Source organism: Trichomycterus rosablanca, chromosome 4, assembly GCF_030014385.1.
Source record: "Trichomycterus rosablanca isolate fTriRos1 chromosome 4, fTriRos1.hap1, whole genome shotgun sequence".
Taxonomy (NCBI): domain Eukaryota; kingdom Metazoa; phylum Chordata; class Actinopteri; order Siluriformes; family Trichomycteridae; genus Trichomycterus; species Trichomycterus rosablanca.
Genome location: NC_085991.1, coordinates 26,696,572 through 26,718,872, shown reverse-complemented (window position 1 = coordinate 26,718,872; position 22,301 = coordinate 26,696,572). Strand labels below are relative to the sequence as shown.

Sequence of the window (22,301 nt, the reverse complement as noted above, 5' to 3'; positions counted from 1 at the left end):
CAGCCAGCCATCTGTGAGCTGCTTGTGACCGTGAAGTGTGGTCTGCACTGTAGATCTACCATTGCTTTACTTCAGTAGCTGACTAATGCATTATAGCAAGCTATAGCAATACTGGCACACTTGGTAAAAAGGGGGCATGTAAAAAATCATTGTAAATGATTACAAATCAATACCAATTTGTCGTAGGTTTTTTTGTATTATTCAAAGATTTGATTAGGGATATGTACAATATTGTAACTGACTGTGACTGTTAATGACTAAAGCATTTGTTCTTGTGTACAATAGGCCAATACTAAAGGAGACTCCATTCATTCAGTTCAACATTGTAGGAACAATCATTTAAAATTCATCAGTATTCTAAAGCTTGTTTAAAATCACATGGCCCACTAGCCCACCAGTGCTGATATCTTAAACCTGCAAATATCAAGTGCCTACACGGACAATGATTGTCTCATCAGAGGGAGGGAGGGCAGTAGGGATTTCTCATAACTGCTGCAATTATGATCTCTGCTGGCTGATCGATGGAGTCTGCACAATGAGACAGCGGATAATGGAGATCAGTGTGTGACTCCCTGTGTGAAACACAGATCTCCATATGAACCCACCTTGTGCAGGTGAAAAAGAAGTGATATGCTACTGCACATGTTGGAGGGGCTGTGTGTTAGTCAAGGCCCTCCTCAGTCAGAAGTGGAGGTCTGCAGCAGTAGAGGTGAAATATAAATCAGGTAATTGGATATGACTAGATTTGGAGGAAAACTGGGGGTTAATAATAATTAATTATTTGCAAATTAAATAAACATGAGTGAGACACTAGTTTGAGAAAGACTCTTTCTTGTTCAACATGACCGTGCCCCTGTGTACAATGTGAGATTCAGTGAACAGTGGTAGCCTAGTGGGTAGAGCTGTGAGTTACCAACTAGAAAGTTGTGGGTACAGCTTTGCCATTCAGCTAATGCTGTGATATCTGGGGAAAAACATATTATTGTATGAAAAGGCATTCCATCTGCTCTAGATTATCTATAGATTCATAAAGTCCTGGTATGACAGTTTGGTGTGGAGGAACTTCAGTGTCCTGTTTAAAGACCTGGCCTCAACCCACTAAATACATTTGGGATTCATTTGAATGCTTATTGCAAACCAAGCCATCTAGTCCAGGTTCAGTGTTTGAGCTCGCAATTGTTCTTTTGACTAAATGAACGGCATATTTAAGCCTGCTATTTAGAAACAGGATGTCCAACAAGCACTTGGTCAGTTGTTTATATACTGTTTGCCATATAGTGATTGTTCAAATAAATATATGTGGTATTTCTTCAACAGGATTCTTGATTTTACACTGTATGCTTATGTAATTACTATATGTAAAACTATTTCTCAGATAATTATGATACAAGTGTGACTATTTGTTTGTCTTTTTATTCTAAATTACAGTTTCTATTTCACACTTTAGATGACAGAATTCATAAATGACCATAAACAAAAATATGTCCATTTGTCTCAATGTGATGTAAGCAGTTATTTTGATTGTGAGTATCACTTTATTAGGAACACCAAACTAATACTGGGTAGAAACCTATTTGCTCTCAAAACAACCTTGTTCATGTGTGGTATTAATTTCATAATTATTTACGCTGCCAGTTTGTCTGGTGCACATTCAAGCTGTGAATATTCAGTGTTACCACATCTCAAAAATGTTCTAATAGATTTAGATCTTGTGACTGGGGAGACCACTGAACTGCGCTAAACTCATGGCATGCCACGGCATGTTCATAAAACCAGTTTAAGATGATAATAATTTATTAGGATTTTAACATCATGTTTTACACTTTGGTTACATTCATGACAGAAACGGTAGTTACTCGTTACACAAAATTAATCAGTTCAAGTGTTTAATGTCAAACACAGTCATGGACAATTTTGTATCTCCAATTCACCTCACTTGCACGACTTTGGACTGTGGGAGGAAACCGGAGCTCACGAAGGAAACCCACAAAGACACAGGGAGAACATGCAAACTCCACACATAAAGGACCCAGATCGCCCCACCTGGGAATCAAACCCAGGACCTTCTAGCTGTGAGGTGACAGTGCAACCCACCAAGCCACCGTGCCGCCCAAAGATGAGAATACCAATGCAATACCAATTTTTTGTCTATGGTTTTACACATTTTGCTGCTGTCACATAACAGAAAAATAACAACTGACAGCTGTAGAGTTGTTTTTAGTTGATAAGTATATATTTTGCCACACAGCACCAGGGATTAAGGGACTCAGGTTTATACTTCACCTCTGGTAACAGTGTGTGAGGAGTTTTACAAGTAGCTGTGTCCTTCTTCAAAATTCATAAGTGGATTGGCTAATCTAAATTGCCCGAGCTGTTAGTTGTGAGTGTGTGTGTGTGTGGGGGGGCAGGGGTGGTAGCCTGATTAGAATTAGGTGGTTACTAATTTACATGTACATTTACATTTATGGCACTCAGCAGCACTTTTATCCAAAACCGCTTACAATTGTGACAGGACACAATCTAAGCAATTAATGGTTAAGAGCCTTGCTCAAGGATGTCAACCTTGCAGTGGTGGGGCTTGAACCAGTATTATTTGAACATAATTATTTTTAAATTCCCATTAATTTATTCATTCACGTCTCTATACTTAAAAAAACAAAAGTTCACAAAGTTCTCTTCTCGTTAGGTATGAGTCTGTGTGTGAATGTGTGTGTAAGTGTGTTTGCCCTGTGATAGACTGGCGACCTCTCCGGGGTACCCACCTTGACCCTAAGTAGGACAAAACGGTGGTAAAACAGAAAATGAATGAATGAACACTACTACCAATAATAACAATAATAATAATTCCTTACATTAAAAAAGGCTTTTCTAATTTCTGAATATTCTGTCAGACACTCGGGTGGTGCAGCCCACTATCACTGGGGCCTAAGGTTCGACTCCCCAGTGGACCGGCTATTGGTCGGTTGGGTGTTTACATACAGACATGATTGGCTATTGGCTATGAACCCAGGACCTTCTTGCTGTGAGGCAGCAGTGCTACCCACCAAGCCACCATACCACTCAATTTAAACCTTTTAAGTAAAAATAGCATATCAGTAAAATATTAACTTGTTTTCCTGAAAATATTTTAGGATATTTTACTGTCTTAATCAATGGGTTTTGTTTTATTGTTATTATTGAATTTGAATAAAGTAAGTTTCTTTGTTCTACCATACTAAAAAGTGGCGCCCTATTCACATACTGGTTAAAAGTGTGTGTATTTGTACTAGTTAGTAGGATAGCTTGTGTATTTATACTAGTTAGTAGGGTGGTGTGCGTATTTATACTGGTTAGAAGAGTAGTGTGTGTGTGTATTTATACTAGTTAGAAGGGTAGTGTGTGTATTTATACTGTTTAGTTGGGTAGTGTGTATTTATACTAGTTAGAAGGGTAGTGTGTGTGTATTTATACTAGTTAGGAGGGTAGTGTGTGTATTTATACTGTTTAGTAGGGTGGTGTGTATTTATACTAGTTAGAAGGGTAGTGTGTGTGTGTATTTATACTAGTTAGAAGGGTAGTGTGTGTATTTATACTGTTTAGTAGGGTAGTGTGTATTTATACTAGTTAGAAAGGTAGTGTGTGTGTGTTTATACCAGTTAGAAGGGTATCATGTGTATTTATACTAGTTAGTAGGGTAGTGTGTTTATGTATACTGTTTAGTAGGGTAGTGTGTATTTATACTAGTTAGAAGGGTAGTGTGTGTGTGTTTATACCAGTTAGAAGGGTATCATGTGTATTTATACTAGTTAGTAGGGTAGTGTGTTTATGTATACTGTTTAGTAGGGTAGTGTGTATTTATACTAGTTAGAAGGGTAGTGTGTGTGTGTGTGTGTATTTATACTAGTTAGTAGGGTATCGTGTATTTATACTAGTTAGTAGGGTAGTGTGTGTATTTATACTGCTTAGTAGGGTAGTGTGAATTTATACTAGTTAGAAGGGTAGTGTGTGTTTTTATACTAGTTAGAAGGGTAGTGTGTGTATTTATACTGTTTAGTAGGGTAGTGTGTGTATTACTGTTTAGTAGGGTAGTGTGTGTATTTATACTAGTTAGAAGGGTAGTGTGTGTGTGTGTGTTTTTATACTAGTTAGAAGGGTAGTGTGTGTATTTATACTGTTTAGTAGGGTAGTGTGTGTATTTATACTAGTTAGAAGGATAGTGTGTGTATTACTGTTTAGTAGGGTAGTGTGTGTATTTATACTAGTTAGAAGGGTAGTGTGTGTATTACTGTTTAGTTGGGTAGTGTGTATTTATACTAGTTAGAAGGGTAGTGTGTGTGTGTGTGTGTTTTTATACTAGTTAGAAGGGTGGTGTGTGTATTTATACTGTTTAGTAGGGTAGTGTGTGTATTTATACTAGTTAGAAGGGTAGTGTGTGTATTACTGTTTAGTAGGGTAGTGTGTGTATTTATACTAGTTAGAAGGGTAGTGTGTGTGTGGGTTTTCATACTAGTTAGAAGGGTAGTGTGTGTATTTATACTGTTTAGTAGGGTAGTGTGTGTATTATACTGCTTTAGTAGGGTATTGTGTGTATTTACACTAGTTACAAGGGTAGTGTGTGTGTTTATACTAGTTAGAAGGGTAATTTGTGTTTATACTAGTTAGAAGGGTAATGTGTGTTTATACTAGTTAGAGGGGTAGTGTGTGTGTGTGTGTGTTTATACTACGTAGTTAGAAGGGTATTGGGTGTTTATACTAGTTAGAAGGGTAGTGTGTGTATTTATACTGTTTAGTAGGGTAGTGTGTATTTATACTAGTTAGAAGGGTAGTGTGTGTTTATACTAGTTAGAAGGGTAATGTGTGTTTATACTAGTTAGAAGGGTAGTGTGTGTGTTTATACCAGTTAGTAGGGTAATGTGTGTTTATACTAGTTAGAAGGGTACTGTGTGTATTTATACTGTTTAGTAGGGTAGTGTGTATTTATACTAGTTAGAAGGGTAGTGTGTGTATTTATACTGTTTAGTAGGGTGGTGTGTGTGTGTTTATACTAGTTAGTAGGGTAGCTTGTGTATTTATACTAGTTAAAAGGGTAGTGTGTGTATTTATACTGCTTAGTAGGGTAGTGTGTATTTATACTAGTTAGAAGGGTGGTGTGTGTGTTTATACTAGTTAGAAGGGTAGTGTGTGTGTTTACACTAGTTAGAAGGGTAGTGTGTGTATACTGTTTTGTAGGGTAGTGTGTATTTATACTAGTTAGAAGGGTAATGTGTATTTATACTTGTTAAAAGTGTAGTGGGTTTTTATACTGTTTAGTAGGGTAGTGCTTATTTATACTAGTTAGTAGGGTAGTGTGTATGTGTGTGTGTTTATACTAGTTAGAAGGGTAGTGTGTGTGTGTGTTTATACTGCTTAGTAGGGTAGTGTGTATTTATACTAGTTAGAAGGGTGGTGTGTGTGTTTATACTAGTTAGAAGGGTAGTGTGTGTATACTGTTTTGTAGGGTAATGTGTATTTATACTAGTTAGAAGGGTAATGTGTATTTATACTAGTTAAAAGGGTAGTGTGTTTTTATACTGTTTAGTAGGGTAGTGTGTATGTGTGTGTGTTTATACTAGTTAGAAGGGTAGTGTGTGAATTACTGTTTAGTAGGGTAGTGTGTGTGTGTGTGTGTGTGTGTGTGTGTGTTTATACTAGTTAGAAGGGTAGTGTGTGTGTGAGTGTGTTTATATTAGTTAGAAGGGTAGTGTGTGTGTGTGTGTGTTTATACTAGTTAGAAGGGTAGTGTGTGTGTGTGTGTTTATATTTACATTTTCTGCATTTAGCAGACGCTCTTATCCAGAGCGACTTACAGAAGTGCCTCCATAGTAAACATTTCATTTCTCAAGTTTTAGTAAACAACAGTCAAAGAACACAAGTTTTTTTTTTTTTTTTTTTGGAAATGGAAAAAAAATGTTAGTAAATAAGTCAGCTTAAGTGCTTAGTAAAAAGGTGGGTTTTTAATCGTTTTTTAAAGACAGCAAGAGACTCAGATGTTCGGACAGACAGAGGAAGTTCATTCCACCACTTGGGTGCTAGAACAGAGAAGAGCCTTGATGCTTGTCTTCCTTTAGTCCTGGGTGGAGGCTCAATTCGAGCGAGACTAGTGGCTCGGAGGTTGCATGGTACAGAGCGGGGTTTGATTAGACCACGAAGGTAACTTGGGGCTGGTCCATTTTTGGCTTTGTAGGCGAGCATCAGTGTTTTAAACTGAATGCGTGCAGCTACAGGAAGTCAGTGAAGAGAACGCAGCAGTGGGGTGATGTGGCAGTGTTTGGGCTGGTTAAAAACCAGACGGGCAGCTGCATTTTGAATGAGCTGCAAGGGTTTAATAGTGGACATGGGAGCTCCTGCCAGGAGGGAGTTGCAGTAGTCCAACCGTGAGATTACAAGTGATTGGACCAGAATCTGGGTAGCTTCCCTGGAGAGAAATGGTCGAATCTTCCTGATGTTGTACAGGAGGAACCGGCACGATCTTGTCATGTGGGCTATGTAAGGAGAGAAGGTCAGCTGGTTATCCAGGACAACACCAAGGCTTCTTACCTTATCAGATGGTCTGATCTGGGAGTCATCAAGACAGATGACTAGGTCCTGGGTTGGAGACTGATCTCCGGGAATGAGCAACATCTCTGTCTTGCTGGGATTAACTTTCAGATGATGAGCTGACATGCTGAGATGCGAGCTGAGACTTGTGTGTCTGAAGGAGGGAATGACAGAACGAGCTGAGTGTCATCTGCATAGGAGTGGTAGGAGAAGCCATGGGAGGCTATGACCTTACCCAGAGAGCGGGTGTAGATAGAGAAAAGAAGTGGGCCAAGTACAGAGCCCTGAGGAACACCGGTTGAGAGAGTACATGGGGGAGTTATGGATCCCCTCCATGACACTTGGTAGGAGCGCCCTTTGAGGTAGGAGGCCATCCATTGCCATGCTGAACCTGTTACTCCAAGTGTTTATACTAGTTAGAAGGGTAGTGTGTGAATTACTGTTTAGTAGGGTAGTGTGTGTGTGTGTTTATACTAGTTAGTAGGGTAGTGTGTATGTGTGTGTTTATACTAGTTAGAAGGGTAGTGTGTGTGTGTGTGTGTGTGTGTGTGTTTATACTAGTTAGAAGGGTAGTGTGTGAATTACTGTTTAGTAGGGTAGTGTGTGTTTATACTAGTTAGAAGGGTAGTGTGTGTGTGTGTGTTTATACTAGTTAGAAGGGTAGTGTGTGTGTGTGTGTGTGTGTGTGTGTGTTTATACTAGTTAGAAGGGTAGAGTGTGAATTACTGTTTAGTAGGGTAGTGTGTGTTTATACTAGTTAGAAGGGTAGTGTGTGTGTGTGTGTTTATACTAGTTAGAAGGGTAGTGTGTGAATTACTGTTTAGTAGGGTAGTGTGTGTGTGTTTATACTAGTTAGAAGGGTAGTGTGTGTGTGTGTGTGTTTATACTAGTTAGAAGGGTAGTGTGTGTGTGTGTGTGTTTATACTAGTTAGAAGGGTAGTGTGTGAATTACTGTTTAGTAGGGTAGTGTGTGTTTATACTAGTTAGAATGGTAGTGTGTGTGTGTGTGTGTGTGTTTATACTAGTTAGAAGGGTAGTGTGTGAATTACTGTTTAGTAGGGTAGTGTGTGTGTGTTTATACTAGTTAGAAGGGTAGTGTGTGTGTGTGTTTATACTAGTTAGAAAGGTAGTGTGTGAATTACTGTTTAGTAGGGTAGTGTGTTTTTATACTAGTTAGAAGGGTAGTGTGTGTGTGTGTTTATACTAGTTAGAAGGGTAGTGTGTGTATTACTGTTTAGTAGGGTAATGTGTGTTTATACTAGTTAGAAGGGTAGTGTGTGTGTGTGTTTATACTAATTAGAGGGGTAGTGTGTGTATTTATACTGTTTAGAAGGGTAGTGTGTGTATTTATACTAGTTAGTAGGGTAGTGTGTATGTGTGTGTGTGTTTATACTAGTTAGAAGGGTAGTGTGTGTGTGTGTGTTTATACTAGTTAGAAGGGTAGTGTGTGAATTACTGTTTAGTAGGGTAGTGTGTGTTTATACTAGTTAGAAGGGTAGTGTGTGTGTGGGTTTATACTAGTTAGAAGGGTAGTGTGTGAATTACTGTTTAGTAGGGTAGTGTGTGTTTATACTAGTTAGAAGGGTAGTGTGTGTGTGTGTGTTTATACTAGTTAGAAGGGTAGTGTGTGTGTTTATACTAGTTAGAAGGGTAGTGTGTGTGTGTGTTTATACTAGTTAGAAGGGTAGTGTGTGAATTACTGTTTAGTAGGGTAGTGTGTGTTTATACTAGTTAGAAGGGTAGTGTGTGTGTGTGTGTGTTTATACTAGTTAGTAGGGTAGTGTGTGTATTCGTCCTCAGCCAATCAGGTCGCCCTCTTGCGGAGCGAGTCGTGGTACTGCAGAGCGCATGCGTCTCACTTCACTTCACTCCACTCCTTCAAACTCGGGCTGCGGCTCAATTAAGAGACCATGTCCGCCGTCAGCCGGCCGCAGTCCGTGGTGTCCTTATATCAACTCAATATTCAATGAAATAGAATTATTCCTGGGCCTGGAGAATGGCCAGCTCGGTAAGTACAGCTCTATCTGCTTGCACGAAGACTGCCCGATTGTTTGATTTTTTTCTTTATTTGAATAGCAGTGGAGACGAATGCGCTAAACGCGGATGAGAATCTCCAAAACCCAAGCACCGGTATTTTGCACCGGTAGACTGTGTAAGTACAGTAAAGATGGAGAGGAGTTCAGTGGCTGGATATTTATTGCGCACATTGAAAGAAGGACCTGGGTTTTAAACTACATGCATTTTAATAAGAACATTCAGTAAGAAAAAATGTAAAGCGTCAAAATGTTCTTTACTACATGCACTGTTTAAAATGCACATGAATTAGTTTGCAGAACTGTGTAACGATCAGGATGTTTTATAAAGCGTTGGTTGGTGGTGTTGCAGGGTGCAGTTCAGGTGAAGCTGGAGCTCGGCCACCGCGCTCAGGTCCGCAAGAAACCCACCGCGGAGGGCTTCACTCACGACTGGATGGTGTTCGTCCGCGGGCCGGAGCACACCAACATCCAGCACTTTGTGGAGAAAGTGGTCTTTCATCTGCACGAAAGTTTCCCTAAACCAAAAAGAGGTAGGTCCAGTCTAAATAAACCCTTCAGTGGCGTTCTGATGAATTAGAATAGTGTTGCTGCTTGTTTTGTGGTTGGGTGTAGATCTGTGCGTACGGTTTTGATGCATTGGCTGTGCGCTTTTATCTGATTATTTTGGCAGTGATAGATTTCTGGACCCTATGATGCTAAGAGGTTGACAAATCAAAATTAGAAAAGCTGGTTCTCTAGTGTGCTTTTGGCTTGCCAGAAAACATAAACCCGACAAGCCTGATATTATTTAGTAAGTGATTGTTGCGCTATGTATTAATTAAATGCATTAATGGTTTATGGATGTAATAGTGCTGGCAATGTCATCAGCCAAGTTAGTCACTTGCTTGGCAAGAATAAACAAAAGATTGCAACAAGACACAATCTGCCTGTCCTGGTAACTGAGCTGGTGATTTGTTCACGCTTGGTTATGCCATTGGGTCTCAAACTTGGCTGAATGCATGGATGAATGGGTTCTGCACAGCAACATAGGTCCTAAGTACTTGGGTTCGATACTCAGCACCAGTTACTCTGTGTGAAAAGGTTTGCATGTTCTTCTAATGCCTGCATGGTTTTTCTTATGGGTACTCTTGATGACCTTCTTGATGTATTGGCTACTCTTAATTTACCCTAACTGTAAGCATGTTGACCTACAATAGATTGATTCTGCTATGCGTATTGTTTCTGGGTTTTTTTTAAAATTATTTATTTAACCTTTATTTAACCAGGCAAGTCATTAGGAGCTGCTTCTTATGTACAATGGCAGCCTGGCAAAAGGCAAAGCCTCTTGGGGAACAATCATACAAACAAATTTACATAAGACATTGAAAACAAACAACAATGATCACAATACAATACACAACACATAGTCAAATCACCCAGCAACAGTATAAAAGAAGAATCAATTTGTCATACAGCTGCATGTATCTCTTAAGATATCTGTAATTTGTAATTTTTTTTTTTAAAGTTGTCTTAGAAATAAATTTATCCAGCCTTAGAGTTTCTTGCAGTTTGTTCCAGTCTATGGCTGCAGCCACTTGAAATGATGACTGACCAAAAATGGTGTTCATTTTAGGAACCTTCAGTGAAATATGATGAGCAGCGCGAGTATAATAAACTGAAGGTGATTTGCAATAAATGACACAAATATTAATACACTTGGTTATGCCATTGGGTCTCAAACTTGGCTGAATGCATGGATGAATGGGTTCTGCACAGCAACATAGGTCCTAAGTACTTGGGTTCGATACTCAGCACCAGTTACTCTGTGTGAAAAGGTTTGCATGTTCTTCTAATGTCTGCAGGCTACTCTAAATTTCCCCTAACTGTAAGCATGTTGACCTAAAATAGATTGATTCTGCTATGCCTATTGTTTCTGGTTAGTGCTGGACTCACTGCAGCCCTGGCCAAGATGAATGGTTCGGTCCTAATAACTGTTATTATAAAGGCTTCAATAAAAGATGTTTCGTTTCTCAGCTTGACTGTTTTATTGTGTAGTGTAGTAATGTTTAGTTCAGTTACTGTAGTACAATGTTTTTCTCCAGTCATCAATTTGTGTGATTATTACGTTTACGTTTTACAGTTAAGTTGTATTTATCTGTCTTCTGTGGTTGAATTGAAATTGTTTGCTATTGGTGTCAATGTGATAAATGCTTGTGCTTATGCTGTGGTTACAGTTTATGTAAGTAGAAGTGGAAAGCAAAAAATAAATAAATAAATTACAGTTGATTGCATGATTGTCGTGAATTGAAATGTCGTTATTGTGACAGTTTTGCCAAAAAACTCATAACCAGTCATGCAGAACACTTTTCTTAAACAATATATGCACATACAGTTATGTGCAAAAGTATTCATATCTAGAACAAAATAAGAAAATCATGCACATATGCGTTTCATAACAACTTTGCATTTAGTGTGTTAGTGGTTTCACTGATTTTAGACACTATAATACACAAAAATGGGCCAAACACAAATGTGCTTTTAATGGTACTAACACGAGTCATTGGGCAGAAAATGAGCAAGAATTAAGAAAATGCACTCCTGAGAACTGTCATACCATTTGCTCATCACTGCTCGTTGCTGCTGTTTACTTTTAGGGGTGAGCTGATAAAAGGGAAATGGACCCAAATAGTCATATAAAAGCATAAAACGATTTAAATGTTTGATATAAAACTCCAGCTTGTGGTTGTTCAAAATCTTTAAAGATATCCTCTGTGTTTTGCCTATTTTTGCCCAGGAGTGTGTTTTCTAAAATGTCTTAAATTTCACCGATGTCATATTGTAAGTAACGAAAAGGTTTCAGTGTGTAAGGTATTAATAGAGTAGTGTTAGCTTAGCAGTTAAGGGAATGGACTAGTAATGAGTAATCATAAGATTGCTGGTTTAAGCCCCACCACTCCAGGTTGCCACTGTTGGGGCACTTGAGCAAGACTCCTAACTTTCCTTGGTTTGTAGCTTCTGCTTACTGCTTTAAGTGTAAATATATATACATGTATATGTAGTCAAATATTATGTATTTGATTGGTGACATGTCCAATTGGAGTTCAATCAGTGTGAGAGTCAGGGTATGTGGGATTTGAAGCATCGCTGGTGTTTATTATAGTGTCTAGACACGCTTGCTGTCCATGTTTGGTGATTTTGTAGTTGAATAATTTTAAGTCATCTATCAGGTGGGAAGTCCATGTTTAGTGGTTTAGTTTGAACACACATTAGCCAAGTGTGTTACCTTTTTCTGTTCATAAGCATGACTGGATAGCAAAGTCAAAAATAAAAGAACTACATTTGAGTTTAGTTTGGGGGGGAGCAATGCCCCCTCTGCAGAACGGAAGGGATCAATTAAGATATTTCTTGCTTTGAAGCACACTTGCTGCTGCTCTGCTACTTTTGAGTTTGGGCTGAGGAAACAAGTGCTGGGCAAAATGCCAACCCAAGTCTGTCCTAATTACAAACAACTTGGTACGGGTACACCTTTCTCACGTTAGCGCGAGCACTCCTGAGGGTGAGCTTTTTCTTTAGTGTCTGGATCTTAACAAGGTGTAACAGAATTCTGAACTACTGGCCTTAACAATAATCCAAAGCTAGTAAGACCTTTACAAATTCTATTTTGTTAAATGAAGCCCAATAATTTAACCAGAATAAATTTGGGTAAATGATGCAGGTCATGCTGCAATATGGAGCAACCTAACTGCAATGTGTCTTTAGGTGTTTACCCATGGTGAGCAGTTGTAGCGGAGATGTCACTGGAATAATCACAAACACCTGAGCACAGGATTTCTGATTTTATTATGCTGCTGGCATGGCAACAAGAGTTGAATAGCTTCTAGGTAAAAAAATGACTAGTGGAGTCTTCAGAGGGGCAAAATATGCATATAGTTATTCATTGTGGTTTAAGTGCAAAAATGTAAAGCCATAATGATTTAAACATCAATATTTGTAGTTTATCTGTGAAGTTAAATTACCTCCAACATTCTCTCGCTTTGCGCTTGGGTGGCACAGCTGTCTATTATGCTCACCCACAATCACTGGCATCCAGATTTGAATCTCAGCTGTATTGTTGGCTGACGGGCGTCTACGTAGACATGAAATGGGTTAGCCAGATCCTTGCAATGGATCGGTGTGCTGTCCAAAGTATTCCTGCATTGTGCTCAGGGTGTCCCAGTTAAACCAGACCTCCCGTTCTTAGTATGTCAGTCTAATTTACAGAAACGCGTGTAGAAAACATGATTTGCTTAAATAAAACTAAAAACTACTGTTTGTTTTGGGAAAAGAAAGTAACTGATGCTTCAGCTACTGAAAGTGTTTGCCTAATTGGCTTTTTTTTGTGTGTATGTGACTTTTTATTTTGTTCCAAATATCAGAGCTACTGCTTTACATTGGCAGTTTTTATAATAGTTTATCAGCTTCATTTAAGGAAAGGTTGGTACTTGCTTTGTTTTTAGGCTTTCTGACTTGTTAATAATATAATTGGTGATCTTTTTCATCTCTGTTCCCTTCCACATTGAAAAGGAAGCAGTTGTCATTGAAATAACTTGTACAATTAATAGTGTAACATTGTAACTTGCTTAAAAAAAGGAAATAAATAATTCAATCTAGGCGTGTTGTGTGTTCTAGCTTAAATGAAATGAATTATTCTTTAAATGGAACTTATCAATGAAGGTAATCTGTTCATAATGCCTGACTTGGTAAAGTAGGGTAATTGTTCCAACTTTCCTCACCTAATTTGCTCTGTACCTTAATGGACTTGATTTATAGTGCGGAAAAACCTGGATTTTCATGTTTACATTAGTTCCACTGGGGAAGTGTTCTATAGGACAAGGTGTGTGTGTGTGTGTATGTATGTGTGTGTTGGGGGGGTCTATGTGGGTCCTTGACAGCATGCTGAAATTTTCTTGGACATTTTTTTCCCTCGAAGCATTACATTTAGTATTTAAAAAAAAAAGCATTTGAATCATGATCTCCGGCTTGTGATGACAGGGAGCTGTACCAAATGCAGGCATTTTTTAACATCCCAGCCTTTAACCCTGACCCTGCCTCCGTTCCTCGACAAATGTGCTGCGAGTCCTTTTAAAAAACCAGCAGGATACTTAACCTCTAATAAATCCTGCTGTATGGCATCTCCTAAGCAATTCTTCCAAACTAGTACTGAAATGTACGTGATGTGTTTGCGCTTGTTTTCATGCCAAATTTTAAATCTCTGAGAGTTTCTGAACATTCTTGTTTTTTATTACTGTGGCAGAAGAAATGAAATGTTTTGTAGTAAATTATTTGACTGAATTAGTGTCTGTATTAGGTAGACAGGAATTTATTAAAACCTTGGCTATATAGGGCAGGATAATCTCTAGCACACCAGCACCGAGATTCTAAGCTCCCGGGTTTGAATCTCGACTCTGCTACTGGTCAACTGGACACCTTCTAGCAGGCACAATAGGTTAATGCCTTCCAGTCTGCTGGGCGGAAAAAAGACCTGATTAAGGGGTGGGGTTATCAACGCTGATTATACACCCTCCTTGCGCCTTCGGGGTCCTCATAAAGAGATAATCAAAAAACTAATAATATTAACAACTTGGCTATGTAACTCATTTATTAATCAGACTTTCGATAGTGTAGTGCAGGGGTTCTCAAATGTTTTCTTCCCTCTTAGTCCCCGCTGTGTTCAAAATATCTTCTGGGACCCCCTTGACACGGGTTATGATGTTATTCTTATGCTTTTAGCAAGGATAAAAGGTATTGTGTTTCTGCTCATGGTAAATTTGATGAATCCATGCTGAAGGTGTATATCTTGGTATTTTCTGGTTTTGGTTGATGTAGTGGGTGGTGGGAGCTTCCTCATCTTGGTCTACTTCAGCAGGATCTGCTTCAACAGCTGAATCGGAGTCTGTCATAGTTGCCATCCAGTGACCTTTGCACTTTTGTGGTGGGCAAATTAAATATGTGTTCATTCCTAAAGACCTAACAGGCTATAGGCAGTTTAAAATCGACATATATATCATGACAAGAAATGTCCTGTATGCTAATAGTATATTGATTTTCCCATCCCATTACTCTTCTCAATTAAATGCAATAAGACCCCCATCTAGGCTCATTGGTTGAGAACCACTGGTGTAGTGTACATGTAATCAAGCAGTTGCTTTAATATGCAGATATTTAAAGAGTGCTATGGCAGTATGTGTGGTTTTAAAAGGTTTGAGCTGTGCTTGTCATCCCGGATCTGCTACGCAGCCACTGTTGGGCTCTTGAGCAAGGGCCTTGATGCTCTCGGTACCATAGCTGACCTGCACTCTGACCTCAGCTTTCAAACAAGCTTGGAGATACAGAAAAAGTTTCATTGTACTGTACACGTGTATCTCTATACATAACAAATAAAGGTGCATTTGTTTATTTATTCCTTACTCATACCTCATTCTGGCCATTTTCCTGGTGTTGCCACCCTAAAATACTAGGTGGAACGCAGGAATACATCTACATATATGAGTCCACTGCATGGCATTACACACTCACATATTAACTCACACCTATAGGCAATTCTGCATGTTTCTTGGAATTCAAGTAATCCAAGTACCCATCGGAAGCTTACCCAGACTCAGGGAAGTTCCTCACAGATGTTAACTGGATGCAAGGATCCATCCCATAATTTGAAATTAACAAAAATGGCTTTCCATACACAATACGGCTCTGTGTGGGAATCCAACACTGGCCGGTGACAAGAAGTGGCTGCAGATTGGTCATATGTAGGATGCGGCATGTGGTGACTCTTGATCAGATCGGGGCTTGTGCAAGCAAATATGAATTCTCGGTAGGGAATTGGAAACGATTAGATAGAATGATAAAGGGGAATAAATCTAGAATTATGTATACAGAGACTTGTATTGCAAGGTGGATTGAAGATTTTCAAGGCTTCTGATTGGCCAATACGTCATGTTGATCTTCTTTTTTCTTTGTCAGTCATCAGTACAATGTATAATTAATCTAAACTCTAAACTTAAACCCTTAACACTTAATCTAAACTTTTGTCTAAACTGAAAAGACTCTTTACATGCAGGTTAATACGAGGGATCTTCAAAAAGTTTCCGCACTTTTATATTTTAGTTGGAAGCGGTGAGGGTGGGAGGAGTAGTAATTGGTGGTGTCTGAGAGTCTGAGAGAGAGCTTATAGTCCGGATTTAGCGCCATCTGATTTCCACCTTTTTGGACGCTTAAAGAAGCTTTAAGGGGAAAAAGATTTTCATGTGATGATGATGTGAAAGCAGCGGTGCATCAGTGGCTATACGCACAACCAATAAAATTTTTTGCTGATGGCATTAAAAAGTTGGTACGACGCTGGGAAAAATGCATTGGAAGGTGAATATATAGAAAAGTGATGTAATTTGTTTCTTAAATTCCTAATAAATATAGTTTAAAAAAGTGCAGAAACTTTTTGAAGAACCCTCGTACAATAAACTTTAGGTAGTATGATTTTTTTTTTTTTTTTATGATTAATCTTGTGTGTTTTATAGATCAGATGCGTCAGTATCTCATTTAGTTTTGTGTATCTACCTAACAGGACAGAGCATATCAGTCATTCAGCAATGGATTTGTACCTACAGATCTTTAACTTCAAACTGCACTAGCCATAAGTCTTGACTTAGCTCTCTAAGACTTCTTGCACTTCACTGACTAATCTACAACAGGACTTTGTGGACGCTGAATACGAATCACCCGCCTTCTTAGACGGGGCAGAATTTATGGAGTGCATGTAACGTAAACAATCAGGCTTATTATTTGGGGTCCTGGGAGGCTTCGTTCCCCCCCTCCGGCTTGGCCTCCCGACTGGAAGCTTTGATCAGCGCTAGCCGGCATCAAGACGAGCTGGGAGGGAAGTTGGAGGAAAACCTTGTTCACAGACGGGCATGTGTTTGACAGTTTAATACCAACAACCAACAGCCCTGTCTGGAAGAGAACAGCTGTAATTCTTTCTCCTTCTCTTGCTTGTGCTTTTCTACTTTTTAATAGATTTTTTTATGCCACCGTTGGATACCACCGATCCGACAGCTGTTCTATATTACGCTGAATACCTCAGTCGCTTGCTTAAAAAAGAAGTCTTTGTTTATTACACTCGTCTTCATTCAGACTGAGCCTGAGCTTGTGTTTTCATTCATAAAACTAACTGAAACGTTCCAAAAAATATTGTATTTATACATATATATATATATATATATATATATATATATATATATATATATATATATATATATATATATATATAATGCGCATCATTTTAAGTGCTTGCAGCCTGATGATTTACAATGATGTCATTAGTGTGTTAAAGAGGTTGCATTGCATATAAATCTGGGTGAATGAAGAATATCACAATGTGGAATATTCATCCAAGCTATACACATTTAAAACACTCAAAAATCTGCCAGGCTTAAAGAAAAAAACTATGATTAGCAGCCATGCTGTGTAGCCTTGGAAACCTGATATTTAGTGATGGGAGCCGAAGGGGGAGTGTGTGTTTTTTGGGGGGTGCAGGATAACCAGCTAAAAAAAGAAATGGACCGGAACATGACACCTTTCACAAACATTTCACCTGCATTCAATGGTGCCAGGTTTTAAAAAACATCACCTAGTAAGCTAATTATAATTTGGCAGCGAACACTTTCTCTTTGTCATCACAGAGAGGCTGCTGGGATTGACTGGTTTTGTCTGTTTGTCTGACTGGTCTGTTGATTTATTTTTTGTACTTTTAATTCTAATAAGGTCTAGCTAATACTTTATCGCACATATTGATTAGAGGGCTTAAATAGCTTTCTGAATGGAACAGCATTGTGATATATTTGCTGACATACTGGACTTTGTTTGTTTGTTAACACACGTCGCTGAACATTTGACGTGCCTTGTTTTATTCTACTTTATATCCACTCATACCAGCACAACACGCACTAACACACCACCACCATGTCATTGTCATTGTTTTATTCTACTTTATATCCACTCACACCAGCACAACACTCACTAACACACCACCACCATGTCATTGTCATTGTTTTATTCTACTTTATATCCACTTATACCAGCACAACACGCACTAACACACCACCACCATGTCATTGTCATTGTCATTGTTTTATTCTACTTTATATCCACTCATACCAGCACAACACGCACTAACACACCACCACCATGTCATTGTCATTGTTTTATTCTACTTTATATCCACTCATACTAGCACAACACGCACTAACACACCACCACCATGTCATTGTCATTGTTTTATTCTACTTTATATCCACTCATACCAGCACAACACGCACTAACACACCACCACCATGTCATTGTCATTGTCATTGTTTTATTCTACTTTATATCCACTCATACCAGCACAACACGCACTAACACACCACCACCATGTCATTGTCATTGTTTTATTCTACTTTATATCCACTCATACCAGCACAACACGCACTAACACACCACCACCATGTCATTGTCATTGTTTTATTCTACTTTATATCCACTCATACCAGCACAACACGCACTAACACACCACCACCATGTCATTGTCATTGTTTTATTCTACTTTATATCCACTCATACCAGCACAACACGCACTAACACACCACCACCATGTCATTGTCATTGTCATTGTTTTATTCCACTTTATATCCACTCATACCAGCACAACACGCACTAACACACCACCACCATGTCATTGTCATTGTTTTATTCTACTTTATATCCACTCATACCAGCACAACACGCACTAACACACCACCACCATGTCATTGTCATTGTTTTATTCTACTTTATATCCACTCATACCAGCACAACACGCACTAACACACCACCACCATGTCATTGTCATTGTTTTATTCTACTTTATATCCACTCATACCAGCACAACACGCACTAACACACCACCACCATGTCATTGTCATTGTTTTATTCTACTTTATATCCACTCATACCAGCACAACACGCACTAACACACCACCACCATGTCATTGTCATTGTTTTATTCTACTTTATATCCACTCATACCAGCACAACACGCACTAACACACCACCACCATGTCATTGTCATTGTCATTGTTTTATTCTACTTTATATCCACTCATACCAGCACAACACACACTAACACACCACCACCATGTCAGTGTCACTGCAGTGCTGAGAATGATCCACCACCCAAATAATACCTACTCTGTAGTGGTCCTGGGAGAGTCCTGACCATTGAAGAACAGCATGAAAGGGGGCTAACAAAGCATGCAGAGAAACAGATGGACTACAGTTAATAATTGTAGAACTACAAAGTGCCTCTATATGGTAAGTGGAGCTAATAAAATGGACAGTGAGTGTAGAAACAAGAAGGTGGTTATAATGTTATGCCTGATCGGTGTGTGTAATATATATATATATAGGGTCACTGTGACTAGGAATCCCTGGCATTACTGGGCGCAGTGCAGTAACACAACCTGGACAGAAAACCAATCCATCACAGGACCTCGGCCACCTCCCCCTTCAGACATAGCCAATCTTGTCTATGTCTTGTCTATATATAGACACAGACCAGCTGATGGCATCACTGGGGATTCGAACCCTGACTCCCAGAGATAGTGGGTTAGCGTAATTTAAAGCAAGCTCTTTTAAATACTGTATTTTTGCCTTAGAGACATGCATGTAACATTAGACCTGACTGTGTACCGCTGACTTTGATGTGATCATTTTGAGGCAGAAGGACAATGGTTTATTAGGATACTTGAAATAATACAGTAAAACATTTATTACCAGTTTTCCATAAGCGGTAAGCTCTAGCTTTAAATAATATGAAAAATAAATAATCGCAACACGGTGGCTCGGTGGGTAGCACTGTCACCTCACAGCAAGAAGGTCCTGGGTTCAATTCCCAGGTGGAATTGTTCGATCCTTTCTGTGTGGAGTTTGCATGTTCTTCCCGTGTCTGTGTGTGTTTCCTCCGGGAGCTCCGGTTTCCTCCCACAGTCCAACAGACAATGAATGAATAAATGAATAAATAATAGTGATACAGTACTCAGTGATGCACCATGTATTCATAACTAATGTTAAGATTGTGAACAGGATGGGTGTAATGAGGAAGAAAAACTAGGCCAAATCAACCCACAGCATCTCACATAACCCTCTATTACAGGAAAACATTGCACCTGGCAACCTTCTTTGGACCACTTTACGGAAAATAGCAACTCTAATGTGGAAGTAGGGGCGGCATGGTGGCTAAGTGGGCAGCACTGTCGCCTCACAGCAAGAGGGTCCTGGGTTCGATCCCCAGGTGGGGCCGGTCCGGGTCCTTTCTGTGTGGAGTTTGCATGTTCTCCCCGTGTCTGCGTGGGTTTCCTCCCACAGTCCAAAGACATGCAAGTGAGGTAAATTGGAGACACTAAATTGTCCATGACTGTGTTTGATATAACCTTGTGAACTGATGAATCTTGTGTAAAGAGTAACTACCGTTCCTGTCATGAATGTAACCAAAGTGTAAAACATGACGTTACAATCCTAATAAACAAACAAACATAATGTGGAAGTATGCTACACATAATAAAATGACTTTAAATGAGTAAAAGACTGCTGACGTATCAGCTTGATGCTCACATATTTTTCAAACCCTGTCTGATACTTGTTCAGCCAGTCGTGTTTCTGCAAGTCACAGTTGTCCAAGCTGTCAAGAAATGAAGTCTGCTTTCCTTTTGTAGACTCCACCGGTTAACTCTGCGTCCCCCTGTATGTATGTGCTTAAGTCAGCACTACAAGTAACTACCAAGGGGTCTTTTTATTTTTCTCTCTCATTTTGTTGGGAAACCATCACAAAGCAGAAGGATTTTACAGTCCTGATTTTCCATGCTAAACATCCAGCGCAGGTTACGTCTTCAGTATTGACATCCTGCTTTATATGGTACCTTCCCTTAACCTGTTTCTGCATGAATGAAAAGCAGGATTGTGTGAAAACGTTTTTCTAATTAAAGTCGTCAGAATGCAGCTTTACAAACACAATGTTTAATTAAGAGGGACGAGACTTGTTAATGTTTTAGAAAGGGGATTATCGTATTTTGAAAGCGGTTGTCGCTCTAATGCCTGACCTGTTTTTAAAGAGGTGAGCTGTAGCAGAGCAGTTCTAAAACTTGACCTGCTTTCACATTGGAAAATCACCTTTTGATGTAGACTCAGTAACCAACTTGGTCTCCACTTTCCTGTTTGTGGCTGCCTAATGATCAGGTCACTATCTTAGCCTGTGGGGAAGGAGTCTGCCTTTTATCTCTGTCTATTGCTTTAGCTGATCAGAGGCCTGTGGTTTTGTAGGCACATGTAAGATAAGCTTAGTCCCTGATGTAGGTCTTAATACAAGCTGTCCCTAGGCACAGTAGAGCTTAAATGTCAGTTAGGGCCTTGTAGCTTTTCCGGACGTCTTTTGCTGTGGCTTTGCTAAAGATCCTTCTCACTAGCTCAAAGGAAGCAATCTATCCTCAGTGAGGACACGAACCCTGCGGCTTTTGAGTCAAAGATTTTTGCTGTTCACCCTATCGTAAAATATTGTTTGATTGCTTGAGTGCATTATATTGTCTTCGTGTGTAAGGACGTTAAATATGTAACAATCAACTACAGTAGGAGATTAAGAAATACAACACATTAATGCAGTGGTTTTGCAGAATTAAGACGTTTTGTCCTGAAAGAACTTTACAGTCCAGATGTGTGATTGGGTGCATGTGAAAACATCAACAAAAAATTGTTTCTAATTAACACCCCGTCCATTGTGCCAGGTTTATTTTGACTATAGCTGCATCCGAAATCGTATACTTCCATACTCAATAGTACGCGAAAGCAGTACGCGAGAGCGGTTAGTACGTCCGAAATACATAGTATACATAAAAAGGTACGCGAGAAGTACCCGGGTGACCTACTTCTTGGGCAGCCATGTTTGAGTATGCAAACGATGCACGCTTTCGGTCCGCTAATGTATCCCATTAGAAACTGGAGCTGCGTAGGCGTTCGAAGCGGAAGAAGAAACAGGAAATATGGTGGAAAACGGAGAGTCCTATGTTTACAAGTGTAAGTAAGATAAACAAAATAAAAACATTATTATTGCGTACAACCCTAAATAACGTTATGATTAGTTATAAAAAGACGATAAATAGCCAAAATTTTGGGGAGTGGGGCTTGTAATGAGCACGCGGTCTGTAACTATGGTGATATTACGTCATCACGTCCTCACGTCATCACTTGACGTTGGTAAGATGGCGGACGTAGTACGTAGGGGTGTTGTGTGCATACTGCATACTTCTGTACTGAAAGCGCATACTTCCTTACTGGCCGAGCGGTGTGTACTTCCTCGAATTTAGTACGTACTCTGTAAGTATGCGATTTCGGACGCAGCTTAAATGATGGGTCTGTCTGAAAACCTAGCGAGCTCTCCACGACAGCCTTAGATGCCTTAAAATGCTGCCTATTGAGGTGCCTTATTTTTAGTGATGTTCTGACTGAATAACAAGGGAGTATCCAATGCTTCCTTAGCGTCAAAGGCAATACCAGCATTCAGTGCGGCACAGCTTTTATCACAGATAATTCAAACATGGTGAACAGATGTGGAGAAACAATTAGTTCTTTTCAACAATTGACAATTTAGCTGTTAGGGAGATGTTAGCTGGCATTCTAGTGGGTTGTGTCTCCTCA

General features: G+C 39.3%; 1 protein-coding gene across 2 annotated transcripts in view; it reads left to right on the top strand.

The window, feature by feature from the left end:
• mllt3 (MLLT3 super elongation complex subunit) overlaps positions 1 to 22,301 on the top strand; it is an 88,432-nt gene that overhangs the window by 6,865 nt on the left and 59,266 nt on the right. The window contains exons 1-2 of one of the 2 annotated variants that reach the window (XM_062994086.1): positions 8,461 to 8,563; positions 8,941 to 9,121. In XM_062994086.1, the coding sequence (XP_062850156.1) occupies positions 8,552 to 8,563; positions 8,941 to 9,121 (193 nt within the window). In that variant the 5' untranslated portion in view covers positions 8,461 to 8,551. Of the gene's footprint in view, positions 1 to 8,460; positions 8,564 to 8,940; positions 9,122 to 22,301 lie in introns of those variants that run through there. The other variant, XM_062994087.1, reaches the window with a different exon arrangement.